The sequence below is a fragment of the Rhinoraja longicauda genome, chromosome 10 (assembly GCF_053455715.1).
Source record: "Rhinoraja longicauda isolate Sanriku21f chromosome 10, sRhiLon1.1, whole genome shotgun sequence".
Lineage (NCBI taxonomy): Eukaryota > Metazoa > Chordata > Chondrichthyes > Rajiformes > Arhynchobatidae > Rhinoraja > Rhinoraja longicauda.
This window is the reverse complement of record NC_135962.1, coordinates 28,444,347-28,470,130: the sequence shown is the minus strand read 5'-3', so window position 1 is coordinate 28,470,130 and position 25,784 is coordinate 28,444,347. Positions and strand designations below refer to the sequence as shown.

The 25,784-nt window shown below is 42.7% G+C and overlaps 1 protein-coding gene across 2 annotated transcripts in view; it reads right to left on the bottom strand.

The window, feature by feature from the left end:
* Positions 1-25,784, bottom strand: part of akap6 (A kinase (PRKA) anchor protein 6) — a 291,928-nt gene that overhangs the window by 173,562 nt on the left and 92,582 nt on the right. For both annotated transcript variants that reach the window (XM_078406526.1, XM_078406527.1), the window contains exon 7: positions 5,452-5,574. In XM_078406526.1, the coding sequence (XP_078262652.1) occupies positions 5,452-5,574 (123 nt within the window). The remainder of the gene's footprint in view (positions 1-5,451; positions 5,575-25,784) is intronic.

The following is a 25,784-nucleotide window of genomic DNA, read 5'->3' as shown; positions in this document are numbered from 1 at the left end:
CAGACATGGTGGGCCGAAGGGCTCGTTTCCATTCTGTAGCTTCCAAACAACATTAACAGGCATGTGCTCATGTATCCACTCTCTCAATCAGGAACTGGTCGGGCATCAGGAATCTACTGCAACATTTACAGTATATATCCATTTTAGTTAATGTGTTTATCATTCTATCAATTGTCATAAAATGATGCAACTGTAGGTCTGAATCTTATCCCTTAAATGCATGAGGGAAAAAAAGTCTTTAGTTAATCATTATAGTTAGATATATAAATGTGATGCTTACATCGATGATTGATTATAGCTTGATGTGTGATCTAGTCAGAAAATACTGGGAAGGGCAGCAAGAAATAATAAATAAATGACTTGCACGCTTGGTTCATTATAAAGTGGTCATACAGTGGCAAATGGTGCTGAATGTTAACTTCAGCAATTTTGTCATTTCTAAAGCTTCCATTCATCGTAACTTTGTGCGATATTTTGTATGACTTTGTATGATAGGATATGAAATTTTGATTGAGCTGCCAGAGTAAATAGTTGAGGCAGGTACAATAACAACATTTAAAAGACACCTGACAAGTAGGAGAGTGGAAGTTTTGTTGCCTCCATCACAGTGAGGGGGTGTTTGGAGTCACTGTGATGGATGTTTGTGTTGGGGTCATGTGTCTTGTGTTCTTTTTTTTTTGTGTGACTGCTGGAAATGTAATTTCATTCGGTACCTCGGTACCGAATGACAAATAAAGCTCTGTATTCTGTATTCTGTATTCTGTATTTAGAGGGATCTGGGACACACGGGCAAGTGGGACTAGCTTCGATGTGATACCTTGGTCGGCTTGGACAAGTTGGGTTGACAAGGCCTGTTTCCTTGCTGTACAACTCTGACTAAGCCTAGTCCTGAATAGTAATTGAAATCCAGTAATTAAAATAGATGAGGAATCCCTGCAAATTTTGGTTTTCTTATTTCAGAATCTTGCCTTTAATCTGTCCTGTGTTTATATCAATTCTTAATTTTTTTTCTAATCTTTTACTCATATTCTTCTTTTCTAAATTGCACTGAATACCACCACCATTCTATAATCAAACAGATGGTGAAGCAAACTGCTCCAACACCCCTGTCATTCTTATTCAAGTTGTCTAATCTTTCCACACGGACAGAATGATAATCAAAATGAATACTTCTGAGGCAATCTAAAGCTGATCCCAAATGATGGCAGCATAGACCTGGAAGTGATTATGGAATAGAAACAGAAAATGTCTGAAACATTCAACGCATCAAGCAGCATCTGCAGAAACAGAGTTATCTGGTATTTCATTGGAATTGAAAAATTGAGAAAACAAGGGGAGACCAAAGGGAGACTAAATGACAGAAGTGACAATGGTGCCATCTGCACAAGTTATCTGTGTAAATAGAAGTTGAATAATTAAAAGAAGGGAAAAAGGAAAAAATATGGAACAATGTAATCAAAAAATTGCAGGTGATGGAAATGTGAAATAAAAACAGGGAATACTGTAAATATTCACTCAGTCATGCACCATTTGTGGACCGAGAAAACGGAAAACAGAGTCGGTGCTCCAGGTTCCATGGCTTTTTATCAGAACTAGCAAGTTGGAAAGGCTGGTTAGCTGAAATTGCTGAACTCAATTTCCTTAAGGTTATAATATGCTAAGTGATATTATGAAATCCTCTTCCTTCAGGTATTGCTTGAACAGTGTAAGAAGCCAAAGATAAAGATTAGGACTGGAAAAGAGATTTTACATAACAGGAAACTTAAGTCTCCCTTGGGGAATGAGTGAGATAAATGTACTTTTGGTCATATGTATCATGTAAGTACTCACGGAATGAATTCTAGAAGGACCCATCTTACAATAAACATATTGCACAATAAGGTACATTCATTAAATTATATCTGTGTATTTACTGAAATTTTGGGAGCTATTTATAATAACACTAGCATTTGCAAGGATGTCATTACTTTATTTTTTTAATTTCTGGGTGGAATATGGACATCCTTGTTAAAACGAGCAAATATTGGTCATCGATAAATGGTAATTATCAAAGAATGTTAGAACCATTACTACACTGAAATGGGCCACTTCACCCATCAGGTGCCCAATCAATGAAAGCTATGTTTGTCTCTGGCAGGCAGTGAATTTTTAAACATAACCACGAAATGCTCATATTCTCTATATCTTTCGCCTATAAATTTGAATATATGCCCTCTTAGTTCTCATCCCATCTCTCTCTCTCTCTATCTGCCCTATCTAAACACTTCATGATCTTGTATATATGGCTATCAAATCTTTTCAGGTCTCGACCCGAAACGTCACCCATTCCTTCTCTCCAGCGATGTTGCCTGTCCCGCTGAGTTACTCCAGCTTTTTGTGTCTATCTTTTCCCAATTTCCTTTGTTCCAAGGATATCAACTCCATCTTCTGTATTCAAACCAAAAAGCTGAAATCCTTCATTACTGGAACCATTTTAGAACATAGAACTGTACGGCACAAAATCAGGGCCTTCAGCCCACAATGTGTGGCAGAGGTGACCTGTACACGAGGGATGGGTTGCACCTGAATTGGAGAGGCACTAACATCCTTGCAGGGAGGTTTGCTAGTGCTACTCAGGAGAGTGTAAACTAGAATGGCAGGGGGTGGGAATCAGAGCAAAGTCAGCAAATGGAAGGACTGATGAGAAAATGGAGATTATAAGTAAGTCTCAAAGGATGGACAGACAGGAACATGTTCCCAGGATTTTGGTGGAGGCAGATGAATTTAAGAGGCTTTTAGGTAGGTACATGGAAGTGCAGGAAATGGAGGGATACGCAGAAGAGAATGATTTAACCAGGCATCATGTTTGGCACAAACATTATGGGGCAAAGGGCTTGTTCCTATGCTATACTGTTCTATGTTCTTTGTTAATGTCGGCGCCAAACATACTTACGTATGTAAGACCATCACTTACCTATTACCTATTACCCTCCATTCCATGTATATCATATGGCTGTCTAAAAGACTTTCAAATGCCACCAACGTATCTGCTTCAACCACACCTCTGACAGTGAGTCTCACACATCTCCTCGACACTTTGTTCCTCTCACCTTAACATTGTGCCCTCTAGTACTTTATTTTTCCATCTTGGGAACAATATTCTGATTGGGTACCGGATCTATGCCTCTCATAATTGTATTTACTTCAATCATACTTCCTACAATCTCTGGAATTCCAGAGATAATCGACTCTATCCCCGACTCCCAATTACTCTGTCTCTGTCGCATCTGCACAGAAGATGAGGTGTTTCAATACCAGGACATCCGAGATATCCTCATTCTTTAGGGAACGGGGGTTCCCCTTGTCTATCATAAATGAGGCCCTCACATGTGTCTCAGTATCCTGTAGCTCTGTCTTGCTCCCACTCCCTCCTGTCATCCTATTCCTCACCTTTCATCCCATCAGCCGTTGCAATCTGCACATAATCCTCCGACATTTTTGCCTCCTCCAACAGGATCCCACCACTAGTTAAATCTTTCTATCTCCACCCTTTTCTGCTTTCTACAGAGACCGTTCCCTCCACAACTCCCTGTTTCACTCATCCCTTCCCACCCAAACTACCCCCTCCCCGAGGTACTTTCCCCTGCAACCGCAGAAGATGCACCTGTCCCTATACCTCCTCCCTCGACTTCATCCAGTGAGCCCGACGGTCCCATCAGGTGAGGCAGTGGTTCACTTGCACCTCCTCCAACCTCATGTACTGTATCCGTTGTTCTCCGTGTGGACTTCTACATATCGGCGTGTCCAAACACAAACTAAACGATCGTAGTGCTAAATACCTATACTCAGTCCGCCTTGGCCTACGCCATCTTCCGGTTGCCAAAACATTTTATCTTCCCTTGCCATTCCCATACTGATGTTTCTGTCCTGGGCCTCCTCTGCTGTCGGAGGGAAGCCATGTGCAAATTGAAGGAACAGCACCTCATATTTTGTTTGGGCAGTTTACAACCCAGCGGTTTGATTTCTCTAATTTCAATTAATCTTTCCATTCTCTCTCTCTCTGTCCCTTCCCCACCCTAGTTGTCTTGCTAGTTTTACTGTTCATGTCCCCTCATTATCACCTCCCCCGCAGTCAACAATGGACTGTTGTGGGATCCTTGGTCATCGGTGCCGGCTCTGATTTGTTCATTACCATTTCATACCTCTGGTTTCCCTCTTCCCTGACACTCAGTCTGAAGAAGGGTCTCGACCCGAAACATCACCTATTCCTTTTATCCAGAGATGCTGTCTAACCCGCTGAGTTACTCCAGCATTTTATGTCTTTCCCTCTGTCCATCAATGCTGTGAAAGGTCATGCATTAATTGATTGTATATTTGCCCCTTCCTTTTGACTTCACTTGCTCCATCTGCAATTTCTCCACCCATTTCCGGAACTGATCTATATCCTGCTGTATACTTTGACAGCCTTCCTCATGGTACACGACCCCAACAATCTTAATGTCATCTGCAAACTTCTAACCTACGTTTCTGTCCAAGTCATTTATATATATCATAAACAGCAGCAGTCCCAACACAGTAAGTCTTCCCTGCACTTTCTCTCTTGAAACTTCACATCTTAATGTGTGTTGACTGGAACAGGACATGAAATTCCAGTCACAGCCAATCTAATGTTTAATAAAGGCATTTGGGAACTCCCAGATCCAATGAGGTTCAGAGAACCATTAGGGTCATTCACATTTGTAGGCCTGTGGTCACATACTGACTGGGTAAAGACAAATGAAATCCCTCCCCGATGCAGATTAGTGAACAAGATGTTATTTTATGACGGTACTCTCATCATCACTATTCCTTTGCTAACTTTTTTATTCCAATTTTTAAAAATAAACTGAATAGAAATTCTCCATCTAATATGGAGAAAATAGTTGTTAAATAAATTAACAATTAGTTAAATAAGTTAATAAATAAACATTCATTTATGTAAAGCAGATACAAGTTTGAGCCAAAATTAGGTTATAAAGATTGTTTACATAAACGAGTATTAAAGTACAACAAATTGTGAAGCCATAGAATTAAATTTCAAACATGCTTTATAGTTTTCTTTACTACATTCTATCAAAATGTTTCCACTAGTGGGAGAGCATAGGACCAAAGGTCATGGCCTCAGAATGAAAGGACATTCCTTTAGGAAGGAGATGAGTAGGAATTTCTTTAGTCAGAAGGTGGTGAATCTGTGGAATCCATCGCCACAGATGACTGTGGAGGCCAACTCAATGTATATATTTAAGGCAGAGATCGATAGATTCTTGATTAGGACAGGTGTCAGGGGTTATGGGAAGGCAGGAGAATGGGAAAGATGGATCAGCCATGATTGAATGTCAGAGTAGAATTGAAGGGCTGAATGGCCTAATTGTGCTCCTATCACTTATGAATATGAACTTTATGAAAATAACCACTTGGAAATTTATGCCATACCAGATGTGTTTCCAGGTAAAGTTTTAGACTGCTTATGTCAGATTTTGGAGGTGTCCAGTTTTCTGTTGTTTCCATTGCTTCAAACAACCAACAAATCAATTCATCAAGTTTATTTACAAAGGCCTAGAAGAAAAAGTAAACATAGTTATTAAACTGAATTGAACTTTATAGTCTTCACGGGCAGCAATGATTGCAAGCACATTCACTGAACAGGAATTTACTTATTTCTAATGTCAGCCCTTGAACTATCCACCTTTTGCTTAGCTTTCACTGATCAAATTTCTCCACATAAGTGTCGATATATATGATCAAAGTTGAAGCTATTTGTAAAGTTATGACATTATGCAGAAAACAGGACACAGTTCAAGCTAAAATGATGACTGAAATAAGTTATAAAAGTAATTTAACATGTAGCACACTATTACCACTGTAACTTTGCAAATGATAGCAAGTTTAGAGTTTAGAGACAGCGCGGAAACAGGCCCTTTGGCATACCGAGTCCACGCCGACCAGCGAACCCCATATGCTAGCACTATCCTACAGACTGGAGTCAATTTACAATTTTTACCACTGCCAATTAACCTACCATCCTGTACGTCTTTGGAATGTGGAATGTGGAAGGAAGCCGGAGCACACAGAGAAAACCACACAATCACAGGGATGAACGTACAAACTCCAGGATCAAACCCGGGTCTCCAACCTTTGTAAGTCCCCTGCAAAATCTAGTTGATTGAGTTTATTTAATCTTAAAGCAGAGTTCTCTATAAATCAGGACCTCTCCATGACCACAATCACATAATCTATGCTGATATTCCAATGAAAAAATGACCTTATTTAAACAACTGAAAAATAGTTAATAAAGATTTACACATACTTAGCACTACCTGACAGAGTGCCAATTCCTTTCTCGCACGCTTTGTCCTGGAGTCTTGAACTTGTACCTTGAAAAACCCACTGCTTGGACTATGCGTGCTGTAGCAGGAACCTAGTGTGATTACTCGCTCTACTTTGACACCACCCTCAGTGTAATAAAACTTGCCCCATGCATCTCCTTTCAACTTTGCCCCTCTCATCTCAAAGCTATGCCCTATAGTAATTAATTTTTCCAGCCTGGGAAAATGATTCTGTCTCCCCTATGTACGTCTCTCATAATTTTACATACTTTTATCAGGTCTCCCTGTAACCTCCGCCATTCCAGAGTAAACAATCTAAGTCTGTCCAACCTGTCCCTGCAGCCAATACCCCCTAATTCAGGCATCATTCTGGCAAACCTGTTTCGAATCCAAGTCATTATCAATCCCATGCATCTTAATCTTCTGGATCAGCCTACCATGGGGGACTTCATCAAATGTCTTGCTAAAATCCATGTCGGTAAAATCCACCATCCTACTCTCATCGATCACCTTCATCACCTCCTCAAAAAACTCAATCGCATTAATAAGATGCCACCTGCCATGTACAAAGCTATGCTGACTGTCCCTAGTTAACTCATTTCAAATGGGAGTAATCTACTCCAATAGTTTCCCTACCACTGACATGGGACTCACCAGCCTATAATTCCCTTAATTCTCTCTACTTCCCTTGTTAAGTAAAGGAATAATATTAGCTACTCTCCACTCCTGCAGGACCTCATCCGTGACTACAGAAGATGCAAAGATCTTTGGGAAGGCTCCTGCAATCTCCTCTTGCCTCTGTCAATAACCCAGGATGAATCCAGTCAGGTCCTGGGGATTTACCCACTTTGATGCTATTTAAGACCGCCAACATTTCCGCCTTATTAATCTCAAACTGCCCTTCATATTATTATGCAATGAAATGAAATGGTGATCTCCACACCATTTGGATCAGTGCAGGGCAATGTGAAGAGATCGCCAGTGATCATTGTTGAGCTTGTTACCATAGCAGAATTGTCTGGCCCAGGGAGAATTGTATAGCCATTCAAACAGGGGGAGACGACAGTTTTGAAAACATCCAACAGGTGGCGACAGAGAACATCTGGGTAGGCTGTCAACACATGGAGCAGCTGCTGCCGCCATTCCCACTCAATGGCCCACACTCCCCATGCCAGTCAGAAGCAGTTCAACGGCTGCATCTCAGCACTGAATGGCCATTACACTTGCCCCAAATTACCTGACACCTGCTCTCATGGATGTCATCAATGACTCCCTCAATTTATTAGGAATTGAGATAATTTTAGCTGTTTCATTGCTGCAGGAAAACTCGCAGAGGACTGAGCCCTCGATTATGCTCTTGTCACACAGCAGCACTGTCAGCAACACATTAGAAATAAAACTAGAATAAGCCCTTTGAGGACTGATTCCTTTACCAAAGAATGCATATGAATTTCTGTGAATGCATCTTAAGTGAACTACCTATATACAGGGATTAATTGATTGCTTTGTTGTGCAGTATTCAATGAATTCAAAAAATATATGCAGAAACTTTCACAATGAGCTTATTAAATTTCTTACATGTATTTTAAGCATCTCTTGAAGGGCCTGAGAATGATTACACGGTAGAAATGTATCCACTCAGAAGCAGGAGCAACAGTGCACAGTCATTTTACATTGGACCACGACATCCATCTTGGGGAAGAGTGATTCATCTTAAACTAAGCTGAATACAGACCTTGAGGGTAAATAACGAACTACTAAATTGTTGAGTCATCCAGTGCCAGGAAGAGCTCCTTTCAATGCTGGATTGATGGTTTTCTCTTAAATAATGTATACTTCTTTTTTGACCTTCAAATGTTTTTGGTGGCAACTCCATCAGTTTCCCTGAATGTCTTTTCATACTAAATGCACCGATAGAAAATCTGGCTTTCTGTTTAGCTCTGTTTAACTTTTCTGGGATATCACGTCGACCTGTGCTACAATTGCCTGTCATACTTCCACCTTAAGAATTGATTTTGCTGCTGGTTTCCACCACCATTCTACATAGACTTTTGAAAAGTTGGGCAGAGGGGGTGGGTTAGCTCTGCTGATAAGGAATAAAATTCTGTCCTTAGCAATGATTGATTATAGGATCAGACAATGCAGAATCCTTGTGATTCGAGCTAAAATGTTTGGCAACTGGGAGATCGCCTGAGTGTAGGTGTTCAACAAAACGGTTGCCCACTCTGCGCTTAGTCTCGTCGATGCAATGTCCTCCTTCTGTGTATTAGCCATACCATGATTGTATGTGATTAACCGATCTTCTATCCAATTCACCATCTTTCACTGGTTTGAGATCTGCTTCCCAAAGTACAGTTGGAAGCTCATTTTCAATTAATATGCCATTGCTTTTCCATTGTTCCCTTCCCAAGCTAATTATTCAAGATGCTGCTTTCACAATCTTCAACAACCTGTTAAAAATATATTGCTTTAATTGGGTCTTCCTTTTCTCCGATTCACAACATTTTCCTACTTGGTATGCTTTGATAAGCATTCTGCAATTCTATTATATAGGTAATGATTTACAGTAAGTATATTAATTACGGCTGTTGGATTTAACAAACCCGAGGATTAAATTGCAGATGTGCATGACATCACATGCAACTAACTAATGCAATTCAAATTGTAGATCTCAGACATTTGGAAGAGAAACTTCCAATAAAAGAAAGCTGGAGTATCAACGTGTCTTTGAAAAGTTAAACAGAACAATTTTATTCTATACATTTTCATTGCATTTAAAGATATTAAATAGTGATATCATTGGGACAAGGAGGTAACAGCTGAGCTGAGCAATGCAAAAGCAAAATTATGGTGAGACTCCCTCTCTTTAATCATGAGCTGTACCTCCATAATATTTCACTTTGTGCCATGTTGCATAATCAAAGCATATGTTAAAACTAACTTTCTGGCTCAGTAAATCTTAATTTGTAAAGCAAATTTTTTAAAAATGAAATGTTCAGAAAGCCATGACTTTGTTAAATTTAATTAAAATAACAAACACGGCATATGTGTTGCTCATGCAGTAGGTAAAACCCTTTCACATTGATTGTAGCTAACTTGTACTGTGCTTAGAATGAAGATGGAGCTTAAGCTGCTGTCTTTAGGCTTCGTGGCAACTTATTTTTGTCCATGGGTCATGGTTGTCGTTTAAAATGTATGCCCTTGCTTTATACTGTAATGCAATGACTTGAAAGTTCATTGATAGCTCGAGCATTGCAAATAAGAAAACTGACAGTACAGTTTTGATTTGTTTATATTGACATTACCACCAAGAATTCTCATTTCCTCTGGAAATACTTTACTGTAGTTCTGTTCCATTAGCAGCACAAGAGAACTGAAATAATAACTCTGTTTTTCTTTCTACAGATGCAGATTGTCCTGCAGAGTATTTCCAATTTTTTTTAATGTCAGATTTCCAGCATTTACAGTTGTTTTGGAATTTCTACGCTAATGTAATTTAACAAGTATTCATGCCCTTCTGAAGTTATTTTTCCCCCACATCTGAGTGTCAGGAGTATAATTTTCTCAACAGTCTAACAATTCATTCCATTTTGAAGATGGATTACAGATGAACTACTACTAACCTAGTATAATTCAGGTTCCTCTAGACACAGAGTCATTCAGTGTGGAAACAGACCCATTGGTCCCAACTTGCCCACCACGATCAACATGGATCATATCCTTCTAAACCTATCCTATCCATGTACCTGTCCAAATATCTTTTAAATGTTGTGATAGTACCTGCCTCAACTACCTCTCTGGCAGTTCGTTCCATATACCCACCACCCTTCGTGTCCATCAGGTTCCCACTAAATCTTTCCTAACTCAATTTAAACTTATGTCCTCTGATTCTTGATTCCCCTACTCTGAGTAAAAGACTGTATGTTTACCGTATCTATTCTTGTCATGATCTTGTACCCCTCCATATGCTTATCCCTCAACCTCCTGCACTCTAAGGAATAACGTACGAGTCTTCTCAACCTCTCCCTACAGCTCAGGCCCTCGAGTCCTGGAAACACCCTTGTAAATCTCTGCAACCTTTCCAGCTTAACAACATATTTCCTGTAACAGAGAGACCAAAACTCAACACAACACTCTAAATGTGGCCTTGTAAAACTGTAACATAACCTCCCAAATTCTATATCCAATACTCTAACTGATGACGGCCAATGTGCTGAAAGCCTTCTTCATAATTTAATATGTGATAGGAGCAGAATTAAGCCATTTGGCCCATCAAGCCCACCTTGCCATTCAATCATGGTTGATTTATCTTTCGCTCCCCACCCCATTCTCCTGCCTTCTCCCCAGAACGCCTGGCACCCATACTAATCAAGAATCTATCAATTTCTGCTTTCAAAATATCTATTGACGGCCTTCACAGCCTTCTGTGGCAATGAATTCCACAAATTCACCACCATCTGACTAAAGAAATTCCTCCTCCTCTCCTTTCTAAAGGTGCATCCTTTTATTCCTGGGCTATGCCTCTGGTCCTAGATTCTCCCACGAGTAGAAACATCCTCTCCGCATTCACTCTACCAGGCCTTTCACTATTCAGTAAATTTCAATGAGATCCCCCGCCATCCTTTTAAACTTCAGAGAGTACATGCCCAGTGCTGTCAAACCTCATCATATGTTAACTCAATTGTTCCTGTGATCATTCTTGCAAACCTTCTCTGGAACCTCTCCAACACCAGCACATCCTTCCTCAGACACGGGACCCAATGTAAAGAGTAGCAGCCCCAGCACCGACCCCTGTACAACACAGCTAGTCACTGGCACCCAACCAGAAAATAACCTTTATTGCCACTCTGGCTTCTGCCACCCAGCCAACATGCTATCCATACTAGTATCTTCTCTCTGATACCATGGGCTCTCATCTTCTTTAGCAACCTCACAATGCCTTCTGAAAATCTAGGTAAACAACATCCACCGACTCTCTTTTGTCTCTTGCTATTTACTTCCTCAAAAAATTGCAACAGGTTTGTCAGACAAGTTCTCCCTTTCACAAAACCATGCTGACCAGTCTATTTTATCATATGCTTGTAAGTACTTAGAAACCTCATCCTTTATAATGTACTCTAAAATCTTACCAACCACTGAAGTCAGGCTAATTGGCCTATAGTTTCCACTCTTCTGCTTTGCTCCCTCCTTAAATAGCAGAGTAATTTTTAAACCTTAAACCTATGTCATCTGGTTCTTGATTCTCCTTACTCTGGGCAAGGGACTCTGTCCATCTACTGATCTATTCCTCTCATGATTTTGTATACCTCGATAAGATCACCCATCATCCTCCTGTGCTCCAAGTAATAGTGTCCCAGCCTGCCACCCCAGGCAATGCATTCCAGAACCCACCACTCTGTGTGAAACACGTGCCCCACAAATCTCCATTAAACTTTCCCCCTCTCACCTTATGGCTATGCCCTCTAGTGTTGTACATTTCCACCCTGAGAAAAAGATTCTGACTGTCCACCTCTCATAATTTTACATACTTCCCTCATCCTCCGATGTTCCAGAGAAAACAATCCGTCTATCATAATGTCTTCCGATAGCTCAGCCCCTTGAGTCCTGGCAGCGTCCTCATAAATCTTCTCTGCACCATTTCCAGCTTGACAACGTCTTTCCTATAACATGGTGCCCAGAACTGAACACAATACTCTACATGCGGCCTCACCAATGTCTTGTATGACTGCAACATCACCTCCCAACTTCTATACTCAATACTCTGACCAAGGACAAAACTAAACTAAAACAAACTAGACCTACTACAATTCTAGAATTCTATTTTTTTACCATAATTAAGTTAGGAAGTAATGCCCATATTGTACAAGGTGCAAAAGAAATGTAATGCTCAGCAGTTAGATGCTTCAAGCTTTGTATTTCAACTGATACATATAATTTATGGTGCTCCTCATAAGCCTTGAATAAAATAGCCAGTGCTTCTCATTGCATTATTATTGAAGGAATCAATCTGCAATCTGGAGATGAAAAGATGCAAAAGAATACAGTTTTGTAGACGGTGATAGGACTGATGCGTGCTTTTAATACAAGATAAAAAATTATACTTTCATTGTCCTTGAAAGGATAAATATTCTCCACCGCTGACACTCATTTCCTTCCAAAATTAAATAATAGAAGAAGCAACAACAAGACAAACTGCAACAAAAAAATATTGACCAATAAACTGTCAACATAATTGGCAAAGGTATCTTGTAAATATAAAGACAACTTGTGGAAATGAAAGTGGTTTACAAATCGTTTTGGCCATCAACACTGAACAATGAACAATGAATTCTGACACCAGCAGAGCAATTTTTCAAGCAATTTCTGTATCTTTTCGATGAAGAAAATAATAACTATGTGGATTCCAGTTACATAAAACATAGGATAGCACAGCACAGGCATGGGCCTTTCAGCCCACAATGTTTGTGCCGAACATGATGTCTAGCTAAACCAATCTCATCTGCCTGTACGTAATCCACATCCCTCCATTCCCTGCACTTCCATGTGCCTAACTAAAAGCCTCGGAAATACCACTGCCACCCCAGGCAATGCGTTCCAGGACCCACTACTGTGTGAGAAACGTGCCCCACACATCTACATTAAACTTTCCCCCTCTCACATGATGGCTATGCCCTCTACTGTTGGACATTTCCACCCTGAGAAAAAGATTCTGACTGTCAACCCAATCTATACTTCTCATAATTTTACATACTTCTGTCAAGTCTCCCCTCATCCTCTGATGTTCCAGAGAAAGCTTTAAGCTACATATACAATAGATTGGGCCAACCAAATTGGTGCCAATGCTGAGGAGGAGGAGGATTTCCTGGAATCGGTTTTTAAACCAATATGTATAGGAACTGACGAGAGGACAGGCCATCCTAGACTGGGCATTGTGCAATGAGGAAGGATTAGATAGCGATCTTGTTGTGCAAAACCCCTTGGGCAACAGTGACCATAGTATGGTGGAATTCTACATTAGGATGGAGAGTGACACAGTCAATTCAGACACTAGGGTCCTGAACTTAAAGAAAGGAGACTTTGAAGGAATGAGACAAGAATTGGCTAGGATAGACTGGCAAACTATATTTAAAGGGTTGACGGTGGAGATGCAATGGGAAAGAATTAAAGACCGCATGGATGAACTCCAAAATTGTTCATCCCTCTCTGGCGAAAAAATAAAACAGGGAAGGCAGCTCAACCGTAGCCAATGAGGGAATTCAAGGATACTGTTTAAACCAAGGAAAAGGCATATAAATTGGCCAGAGGAAGCAGCCAACTGGAGGACTGGGAGAAATTTAGAACTCAACAGAGGAAGCCAAAGGAGTTAATTAAGAGGCGGGAAAAGAGAGCATGAAAGAAAGCTTGCAGGGAATTAAAAAACGGATTCTAAAAGTACTTCAGATATGTAAAAGGAAAAGATTAGTGAAGACAAATGGAGGTCCCTTACAATCACAGACATTTGAATTTATATTGGGAAACAAGGAAATGGCAGAGCAGTTAAACGAGTACTTTGGTTCTGTCTTCACTAAGGAAGACACAAACAATCTCCCAGAAATACTGGGGGACCGAGGATCTAGTGGGAGGGAGGAACTGAAGGGAATCCACATTAGCCAGGAAATGTTGTTTTGTAAACTGTTAGGACTGAAGGCAGATAAATTCCCAGGGCCTGATGGTCTGCATCCTAGAGTACTCAAGGAAGTGGCCCTAGGAATCGTGGATGCATTGGTAATCATTTTCGAATGTTCTCTCGACTCTGGATCAGTTCCTGTGGATTGGAGGGTAGCCAATATAACTCCACTTTTTAAGAAAGGAGAGAGAAAACAGGGAATTATAGACCAGTTAGCCCTCCATCGGTAGTGGGGAAGATGCTTGAGTCGATTGTTAAATATGTTGTAGCAGCGCATTTGGAAAGCAGTGACAGGATCGGTCAAAGTCAGCATGGATTTATGAAGGGGGAATCATGTTTGACCAATCTTCTGGAATTTTTTGAGGATGTAACAAGTAGAATGGGTAAGGGAGAGCCAATGGATGTGGTGTATGTGGACTTTCAAAAAGCCTTTGACAAGGTCCCACCCAAGAGATTAGTGTGCAAAATTAGAGCACACGGTATTGGGGGTAGGGTATTGACATGGATAGAGAACTGGTTGGCAGACAGGAAGCAAAGAGTAGGAATTAACGGGTCCTTTTCAGGATGGCAGGCAGTGACTCGTGGGGTGTCACAAGGCTCAGTGCTGGGTCCCCACTTATTTACAATCTATATTAATGATTTAGACGAGGGAATTAAATGTGACATCTCCAAGTTTGCGGATGACACAAAGCTGGATGGCAGTGTGGGCTGCGATGAGGATGCTATGAAACTGCAGGATGACCTGGATAGGTTGGGTGAGTGGGCAGATGCATGGCAGATGCATGGCAGATGCAGTATAATGTGGATAAATGTGAGGTTATCCACTTTGGTGACAAGAACAGGAAGGCAAATTATTATCTGAATGGTGTCAGATTTGGAAAAGGGGAGGTGCAACCAGACATGGGTGTGCTTGTACATCAATCACTGAAAGTAAGCATGCAGGTACAGCAGGCAGTGAAGAAAGGTAATGGCATGTTGGCCTTCATTGAAGAGGATTTGAGTTTCGAAGCAAGGAGGTCCTACTGCAGTTGTACAGGGCCCTGGTCAGACCGTTCCTGGAGTATTGTGTGCAATTTTGATCTCCTAATTTGAGGAAGGACATTATTACTATTGAGGGAGTGCAGTGTAGATTCACCAGGTTAATTCCCGGGATGGCGGGACTGACATATGATGAAAGAATGAATCGACTCTGCTTGTATTCACTGGAATTTAGAAGGATGAGAAGGGATCTTATAAAAACGTTAAAATTCTTAAGGGATTGGACAGGCTAGATGCAGGAAAAATGTTCCCAATTTTAGGGGAGTCCAGAACCAGGGGTCACAGTTTAAGAATAAGGGGTAGGCCATTTAGGATTGAGATGAGGGAAAACATTTTCACCAAGAGAGCTGTGAATCTGTGGTATTCTCTGCCACAGAAGACAGTGGAGGCCAATTCACTGGATGTTTTCAAGAGAGAGTTAGATTTAGTTCTTCACAAAATAACAATATTGGCCTTGCCTGTGGCAAGAGAAGACACAGAGGTCCTTGTCAAGGCACCCGTAATCTCCTCTCTTGCCCTCAATAACCTGGGATAGATCCCCTCAGGCCTTGGGGACATCCGCCTTAATGTTCTTTAAAAGCAGCACCACCTCTTTCTCGATCTCAAACTGCCCTGGCATATTTGTATTCTCCACACTGTTGTTTGATAAAAAAAAATCAAAGAAAAAGATGTTTAAATCATGTATCATCTGTATCTCACTGAAAATACGGATCTGCGAATTTTCCTTTGAACTCAAGTATGTTTTAGATTGGAAATTCGACAAAATCAGTAGCTATTCAGTTCACTAATGAAACAACAAGAAGGTTTTTTGTATATTTTTACAGAATCATAGAAATGTACAGCAAGGAAGAAGCCCATCTGTTTCATCATGTTCATGTTAGATCTTTGAAAGACCCATCTATTTAGTTCTACTGACTTAAAGGTAAAGATGCCTTTTGATACATCGGCCTTCATCATTCAGGGTATTGAGTAGAGAAGCTGGAATGTTATTTTCCAGTTGCACAAGATGGTAGTGAGGCCATATTTGGAATACTGTGTTTTGGTCACCCTGCCAAACAAGGATATCATTAATTTGGAAAGAGTACAGAGAAGATTACAAGCATTTTGCCAACACTCAAGGGGTTGAGCTCTGGGGAGAGGTGGGCAGGCTAGGACTTCATTCCTTGGAGTGCTGGAGACTGAGAGGAGATCTTATAGAGTTGCATAACATCATGAGGAAAATAGACAGGGTGACTGCATGCACAGTGATTTTACCCAAGGTAAGGACATAGGTTTAAGGTGAGTGGGACATGATTTAATAGGAACCTGAGGGGCAACATTTTCACTCGGAGGGTGGTGGGCATATGGAACGAGCTGCTACAGAAGGTAGTAGAGGCAGGTACTATAACAACATTTAAAAGACACTTGGACAGATAACATAACATAACATAACAACATAACAACACTTTATTGTCACTCGGCACAACACCGAGCGAAATTTCAGCAGTCACACAAAATACAGCAAAAAAGAAAAGAACACAGGACACCCGACCCCAACACAAACATCCATCACAGTGACTCCAAACACCCCCTCACTGTGATGGAGGCAACAAAACTTCCCCTCTCTTCCCCCCGCACCCACGGACAGGCAGCTCGACCCCTACCGAGGCAAACGACATGCACAGCCCCCGCAAGGGGATGGAAGGCCCCCCGGCCGAGCCGCCCCGGGCACCGAAACGTCCCGCGGCCACACCGGGCGATGTTAAGTCCAACGGCCGAGCCGCACCGGGCACTGAAACGTCCCGCGGCCGAACAGCGCTGACGATGTTAAGTCCAGCGGCCAAGCCGCACCGGGCACTGAAACGTCCCGCGGCCACACCGGGTGATGTTAAGTCCAGCGGCCAAGCCGCACCGGGCATTGAAACGTCCCGCGGCCGAGCCGCACCGGGCACTGAAACGTCCCGCGGCCACACCGGGCGATGTTAAGTCCAGCGGCCAAGCCGCACCGGGCACTGAAACGTCCCGCGGCCGAGCCGCACCGGGCACTGAAACGTCCCGCGGCCACACCGGGCGATGTTAAGTCCAGCGGCCGAGCCGCACCGGGCACTGAAACGTCCCGCGGCCGAGCTGCGCCGGCAATGTTAAGGCCCGCAGCCGAGCCGCACCGGGCACTGAAACGTCCCGCAGCCGAGCTGCGCCGGCAATGTTAAGGCCCGCAGCCGAGCCGCACCGGGCACTGAAACGTCCCGCAGCCGAGCTGCGCCGGCAATGTTAAGGCCCGCAGCCGAGCCGCACCGGGCACTGAAGCGTCCCGCAGCCGAGCTGCGCCGGCAATGTTAAGGCCCGCAGCCGAGCCGCGCCCCGGGGAAGAGACCTAATAAAATAAAGGTTTCCCCCCGCCCCACCCCCCCACCCCACCCCACACCCCCACCACACACCCCCACCACACATACACAGCCAAAAACAGAAACAAAAACCATCCCAACACCGACACAAACAAAAAAAAAGAAAAAAAGACAACAGACTGCCAGAGAGCCGCAGCCGTTAGGCGCAGCCAACTCCTCCTTGGATAGGAAATGTTTATGGGCCAAACACAAGCAAATGAGACTAGCTTAGACGGGGCATCTGGTCAACAAGGACATGTTGGAAATTTCAATTGTGATGGAAAAGTATGGAAGAAAGGTTATGGGAAATAGATAATGTTAGAAAAGGAACAAAAGGAAAATTAGATTGATACTTTAGACTCCTTCACAGTGGCCCAGATGGAGTCATGCCCACCTGTTTGTGTAAAAAATGTTCCCAAATGCCCAACAACCACTGGATAACACTTGGCCAGGCCCTTGTCCCTATTTCACTGCAGTACTGCAGGGAAATGAATGTTGTCAAAACTGAACTCTACTCAGATGTTGGCACCCAAAATGTTTTTCAGTGCTCTGTTGTGACTATTCCGTGCACATAATTCCCAAATCATTGGCAAAGCTACCAAGAAAGTCTTTGCACAAAATAGTATTGATTTCCATCATCAAATGGGGCAGGAGGTGGGGGACAGCAAAGTATCCTGTCCTTTAATAGTTTGGACACATACAGTATGCAGTTCCAATGGAATATTCCATGGGACTATTGAGACCAACAGCAACTCTCATTGTTACAGTAACTGAGGTGAGCTAATTCAGCACAAACCGAAGGCTTAACATGGGACTTCCTAGCCTTCATGCTAAATAGGACAAAGAATTTATTCACTGACCCCAGTTGGTGTTGTTATCTATATACTAAAACTCTTGTTTGTTCGCTTGTTCCTGAACTACAGCCAAAACAGTACACGATAGCATGACAGTTTTAGGCCAATCTTACTCACCGTCTTCCCCATGTCCTATGGAAGACGTTTCATTGAAATCGGTGTTATATTTTTAAAGTTATTCACATTTTAAAGTTTAAAAAACCACGCATGCGCAGTTGGGGCTCCATTGATTTGGTACTTACGTAAGATGGTCGCCACATCCGCGCGTGCGCAGAACAAACGCGCCTGCGCCTGCACAGTTGGGGCCCGTTGAGCAGGGCTCGGCCACCTGTCTCTTGCGGGCGGGAGAGCCAGGCCTGGTGCCGGGGGAAGCAGCCTGGGCCTGGGCCTGGACGTGACCTGGTAACCGCGAGCCTGAGGTGGGCCAATGGCGGCCGCCCGGGCCGGGAGGCAGGTTGCTACGGCAACCGCGGGTTGCTCCCGGGAGGGGGGGGGTGGAGGGAGTGGGGGGAGGGAGAGGAGGAGAGGAGGGAGAGGGTGGGGGGAGGATGGGAGGGAGGGAGGAGGAGGGGAGGAAGTGGGGAGAAGGGGAGGGAGGGGGAGCAGGGGGGGGAGGAGGTGAGGGGGCAGGGGAGGAGGGGAGGGGGCAGGGGAGGAGGGAGTGGGAGGGAGGGGGGAGGGAGGGGGGAGGAGGTGGGTGGAGGGAGGGGGAGGAGAGGGGAAGGGGAATGGGGGGAAAGGGGAGGGGGGAAAGGGGAGGGGGGAGTGGGGAGTGGGGAGTTGGGGGGGAGTGGGGGGAGAGTGGGGGAGGAGAGGGTGCTGCACCAATGCAGGAGAGGCAACCCTTGGGGAGGGGGGCGGGGGGGAAGTGGGAGGGGGAGGGGGGAGGGAGGGGCAGAGAGGGTGAAGGAGGGTGGGAGGGGAGGGGGCGAGGAGGGAGATAGGGGGAGCAGGCGAGGGGGAGGGAGAGGGGGGAGGAGGGGAGGCAGGGAGGGGGGGAAGTGGGGTAGGAGAGGGTGCTGCACCAATGCAGGAGTGGTTTGGGCCCAACAGATCCAATTGGTCTAGTCAAAACTAAAAATATTGTTTTGGAAGCAAGCATGACTTGTTACACTTTCCACTGTAACTCTCAATAAAAACATAACTATTTTAGCCAAATTTAGAGCAATATTAGGTGATTGTTAAGAAATCCATTGCAAAGATTCCCAGAAACCAGCAGTGATAATGTGAAGGGTGGTGATGATTATTAAAAGCGAATGCTAATCAGCAGAGATTTTGATCTGATCTGTGTGTTGATATAAATCAATAAAAGTATGTATATATGCTAACAGTAACAACACTTCAAATTTAATCCACTGGTTGTGCAGTGTTTTAGGATGATGTGTATAGTTTCATGATAAAAATGGTTTTCTTTCTTCTTAAAATTTAATTAAATTCTTAATACGGTCACTTTTTTATTAGCTGAATGCCGATCAATCAATTTGAAGATGTCTAATTGAAGTTGACAACTATGTAATTCATCCCACCCACTCATCTTACGGATTTTATTTTTCCGTTATAATTAAAAACCTGGAACATACATTGCAATTTAAGTGGACAGCTTTTGGATTTTGCCCACTGCACCTGGTTAACATCTTTTGGTGTAAGATTAACAAATGACCATTTGTGTAGGAAACTAAAAAAAAACAACGTAACTCACCTTCACAATGTCCAACTAACATCGCTTCCTGAACTGTTATGCAAAGGTGGGACCACCATTCCATGCGATGCTTTAGTAACATAGTTTAAACTATTTGCATTCAAGTAATGGCACAGTCACATCTTTCACAGCAACATTTGTTTGCTTTAATTAGGATCATCATCTCTGTGAAATATGTAACCTGACATTTTAATTACCCTTCTAACGACACTAACGCATGAACTGAGCAATGTTTCAAAAACATTCAGCTGCCAGTAAAAGAATAAAGGCAACAAACTTTTTCTTTGTTCATTCATTCTTCAGCTGCTTCCCTATTGTATAAGCAGACAGAACATGCAGCTCCAGAAAATATAATGGCTTTATTTGCGTAATAAAAGTTTTAATTAATCCCTCACACAAACAGATGATGGCTATGAGAACTCCTCAGAGAGTGACAAACCGTATCAGAGGGACAATTTATTCAACATAGACACAGAAAAGCAATATGGCACATAATTCAAAATCAAGTACTTGCAGCAATTGCGTTTCAGAAATATATTTCATTCTCCTATGAGGCAATTTAGCATCAATATAGTCTATAAATAGTGCCTAAATGTTATTTATAGATATTGCAAAATATTATTTTATTATTTACAGTAATTTTTATATCAGCACTTTATAGTAAATACTCTTGTTGAACAAACTTTCCAACCAATGCCCATTACACTTTCTCAGTCTCATGTTAACCTGTTTCCAATTATTTGCTCGATCTTTAGAATCTGTGTTATTGATTATTATTATTTCCCCTAAAACTAATGTGGAGGAAAAGCCTACTTATGAAACATTTCAAATATCCTGAATGCAGTATCACAAGCACAAGTATTTGGCAAAGAGAAAAATGGCTGGGATTAGTAGTTTTGGTCTTCTGAAATAACTTTTACAAATATAATAGTATTTTGATACAATTTAGCAAAGGAAAGCATAATTAAGGAAAGTTTGACCTTCAAGGGCCGATGGCTGCCAAATAATGTCAAAATGAGATCTATAGTGTGTACTCTGTTCACTTTTGGAAGAGCCCAGATTCTTAACTAGTCCGAAGGCATTTTTGTTACACTAGAATCAAAAACAGATGACAAATATATAAACTGCTTCACCAGTTCATCAGGTAACAAATCTCCGAGTACAGCAGCAAAATCAGACTGTGCTGCATTTCTAAATATCAATGGGTATTTTCTAAAATGACCTTCACAGTTATGCTCAACCACTGGCCTGCTAATACTAAACAGTTTGCAACAATGTCATGTAAACTGAGTCAACAAGGAAACATCTGTCATTTTTTCTATTTGTTTTCTGGCCCAGGAGTTGAAAGGGGCAGAGATTGCAGCACATCGGATTTTTATGCTGCAAGTGTGATTAGAATTCAAAATGTAATTAATTGGGTGGAAAGTGTTCTGGCATGTTCCAAAATGGAGCAAAATAATTAGCAAAATGCAAAGAGCTGGAGGAACTCAGCAGGTCAGGCAGCATTGGGGGAATGAATGGACAGGCGATGTTTCAGATCAGGGCCCCTTTGCTGATGTTCTGAAGAAGACTCCTCACTCAAACCATCCTCTGTCCAATCCCTCCCTAAATGCTGCCTGACCTGCAGTGTCTTCTAGCACCTTGTGTTTTGCTCAAGATTCCAGTGTCTGTAGGTTCTTGTGCCTCTAAATAATCAGAACCTTTTATTTATTTGTATCCGGTGCACCACTGTGTCACCCACTACTCCCACATTCCAAAGACATGCAGGTTTGTAGGTTAATTAGCTTCTATAAATTGCCCCTAGTGTATAAGATGTGAAAGTGGGATAACATGGAAGGAGAGTATTAGCAATCAATGGTTGACTTGTATTCGATAGGCCAAAGGGCCCGTTTCCACACCGTATCTCTTAAACTAAAAACAAAAATACAATCTATCAGAGATTCATACTTTGATGCATGTTGGTTTTGGAGTCTAGTATCTTCTTTATAATGGACAGTCTGATAAAATACAGATATAGCCTTTTCCTGATTGCTTTTGCCCATTTGATGTGTCCACGCATCAAACCATGTACCCTGATTCCATCAATAGCCCGCCTCCCTAACTGTTCAAGATCCTGCTGCAATTTTGCTAACTATCTTCATTATCTACAATGCCGCACACTTTAATATCATCTGCAAACTTGCTAATCATGCCTTGTACATTCTCATTTAAATCATTCACATAGACGACAAACAGCGAAGGGGTCCAACATCAAACCCTCAGTTACACAACTCGTCACAGGCCCCCAGACTGAAAAGCAACCTCCATTATTACCCTCTGCTTCCTTCCATGAAGCCAATTTTCTATCCAGTCAGCTATTTGTCCTTGTCTAGGACCAGAGGCCATAGCTGCAGAATAAAAAGGCGAATCTTTAGAAAGGAGATGAGGAGAAATTTCTTTAGTCATAAGGTGGTGAATCTGTGGAATTTGTTGCCACAGACGACTGTGGAGGTCGTCAATGGATATTTTTAAGGCGGAGATTGACAGATTAGTAAGGGTGTCAGTGGTTACAGGGGGAACGCAGGAGAATGGGGTTGAGAGGGAAAGATAGATTCAACCATGATTGAATAGCGGAGCAGACGATGGCCCAAATGGCCTAATTCTGCTCCTAGAACTCATGAACTGACGAGTGTTGTAGAGCAGAGAGATCTAGGAGTGCTGATACATAGTTCATTGAAAGTGGCATCATAGGTCTACAGGGTGGTCAGGAAGGCTTTTGGCACAGAGCATTGAGTTTCGACTTTGGGAGGTCATGTTGCAGTTGTATAAAACATTGGTGAGACCACATTTAGAGCACTGTGTTCAGTTTTGGTCACCATGTTATAAAAACGATGTTGTCAAGTTGTCAAGGAGACAGGGCCCATGAGTTCTAAATTGGGTCAAGGCTAACTTTGAAAGTATTAGACAGGAACTCACTCAAATTGATTGGAGCAGGTCGTTTGAAGAAAAAGGAATGTCAGGAAAGTGAAATGTTTTGAGAACATAGAACAGTATTGGACAGGAACAAGCCCTTCAACCTTCAATATCCATGCTGACATCATGGCAAGTTAAACTAATCTCCCCTGCCTGCACATGATATATATATCTCCATTCTCTGCATATTCATGTGCCTAACTAAAAACCTCTTAAATGCCACTATCACATCTGCCTTCACCACCATCCCTGGCAGCGCGTTCCAGGTGACCATCATTCCCTTTATTAAAAAAACTTGCCCAGCACACAGGAAATAAGAAGTCTATTTTGTTTAACAAAGCAGTTAAAAACCAGTGGATATAAATTTTAACGTAATTGATAGAAAATATTTGGGCAGATGAGAAACTATTTTTACATCCAGAAGATGGTAGGGATCTGGAGATCACTGTTATCATTGCCTGAAAGAGTTGTAGAGACCGAACCCCTCTTTGCATTTGAACCATACTTTGATATGTGTACAAAGAACATAGAACACAAGGGCAGCACAGTGGCACAGCTGGTAAAGCCACTGCCTCACAGCGCCATAGACCCAGGTTCGATCCTGACCTTGGGTGATGTTTGTGTGGAGTTTGCATGTTCTCTCTGTCACCTCGAGGGTTTATCCGGTTTCCACTCACATACCAAAAGGGTTTGTAGGTTAATTGGCCTCTGTAAATTGTCCCTAATGTATTGGGAATGGATGCAAATGTGGGATAACATAGAACTATTGTGAACGGATATGGTTAGTATGGACAGCAGGGCCTGTTTCCCTGCTGTATCTCCAAAAACAAAAGAAGATAGAAAAAGAGGTAAGCAAAGGAAGAAAGAACCTGGAAAGACTGGTGGCATTGGGAAAGGAACGCAGAGGATGGGGGTTACTTGAAAAGTGGAAAATTCACATTTGGTATAATTGGGTTGTCGGCGACCCAAGTTCAACACAAAGGTTTGTTCATCTACTTTTCATTTGGCCTCGCTGTGACAGTGAGAGATGGTGAAGGCTTGGTGTGGAAAGTGAAGAAAGAAGTTGAAATGAGATGCAACTGGAAGTTCAAGATGGCCGTTGCAGACAAAAAGTATAGATATTCTGCAAAATGCTAGCCTGTTGAGGAGATCAAATGGTCTCATTCTACATGGTACATTTTCTGTAATTCTATGATATGTGCGAGTTACACAAAACCTGTGCTTATAATGTGCAGGAAACATCTGTAGGGACTTTACAGTGATGTCAAACCCTGTGACTCCCAAGCCAAGTGGAGTCATTAGGAAGGTGGGTCCAAATGCAACTGAAGAAAGTTCATAGGTGGAAACATCAGTGAAATGAAGACATAGTTGGTGATGAAGGATCAGGGGGTAATTGCCTCAATCTCAAGTCAAAATTAGATGGTACACAAAATGGAGGCAGAGTCCAAATATTGGGGCTGAAGAGGTAGAGCCTGGCATCATCAGAAATGTTCGCACACTGGGCTCCTGGGTAGGGGTACTGTTGCGAAAGGGCAAATAAGAAAGATAAGAAAGAGGAGTCTAAGAATTAATTATGACATAATCCCACCAGTGACAATGCAGGAGCAAACAGCAAAGGAATTATCAAAGGAATTTCTATATAATAAAACTCGTGTTTGTTTGTTTGTTCCTGAACTACAGACAAAACGGTACACGATAGCGCAACAATTGTAGGCCCACCTTACTCACAGTCGTCCCTTTGGTGCTAATGGAAGAAGTTTCATTGAAATCGGTGTTATATTTTTTAAGTTATTCACATTTTTAAGTTTAAAGCTACCTCCTAGGGAGGGAGGGAGGAGGGTGGAGGAAGAGGGGGAGGATAAGGGGGGTTGAGAGGGATGGAGTGGGGGGAGGGGAAGGGGAAATGGGGGGAGGGGGGGAGGGGGGGAGGGGGGGAGGGAGGGAGGGAGGGAGGGAGGGAGGGAGGGAGGGAGGGAGGGAGGGAGGGAGGGAGGGAGGGAGGGAGGGAGGGAGGGAGGGAGGGAGGGAGGGAGGGAGGGAGGGAGGGAGGGAGGGAGGGAGGGAGGGAGGGAGGGAGGGAGGGAGGGAGGGAGGGAGGGAGGGAGGGAGGGAGGGAGGGAGGGAGGGAGGGAGGGAGGGAGGGAGGGAGGGAGGGAGGGAGGGAGGGAGGGAGGGAGGGAGGGAGGGAGGGAGGGAGGGAGGGTGCTGCACCAATGCAGGAGGTTTGGACCCAATGGGTCCATTTGGTCTAGTTTAAACTAATCAGGAATGCAAGAATGGGGAATCTCAAAGGGCTGGTAAATGAAGAATTACTGCAGGGGGACTGAATAGTTGCTCATGACAAAGGGATCTTCACAGAGATTTCAGGGAGACCAAGATGGACGGACACAAGACCACTTTTGTACCGTTTAAAAGGAAGAAATATAACTGCAGCATACAAGCAGGGAGTTGTCTAATGAATGTTATAAAATGAAATATGACAAGTTCCTGTTGATTGCAAGATTTAAATCATGATTAAGAATCAGATTTGTAATAATTTCTAAAGCTGATCAATCCTTTCCTTTCTGCTTCTGCTGTGTCTGACACTTCCGTGTGGGATTTTTATGAATTCCTTAGCAGGCGACATAAATCAATATACTGTGGATACTATGGCTAACAATGAGAGAAAGAAATTTATCTTTGTAAACAGGAGGGAAATCAATTATTGATTATGCCTGAGTCTGAAACACAAAATCTATTAATGACCCTTTCAGCTCACACAGAACTTCCCAATTCCAGAGAGGAAAATGCATAGCCTCTGCAGTGTACATTTATTCCTCTCTCCTCAAAATAAATGAGCACTATACAAGAATGAACACATGAAGCCCG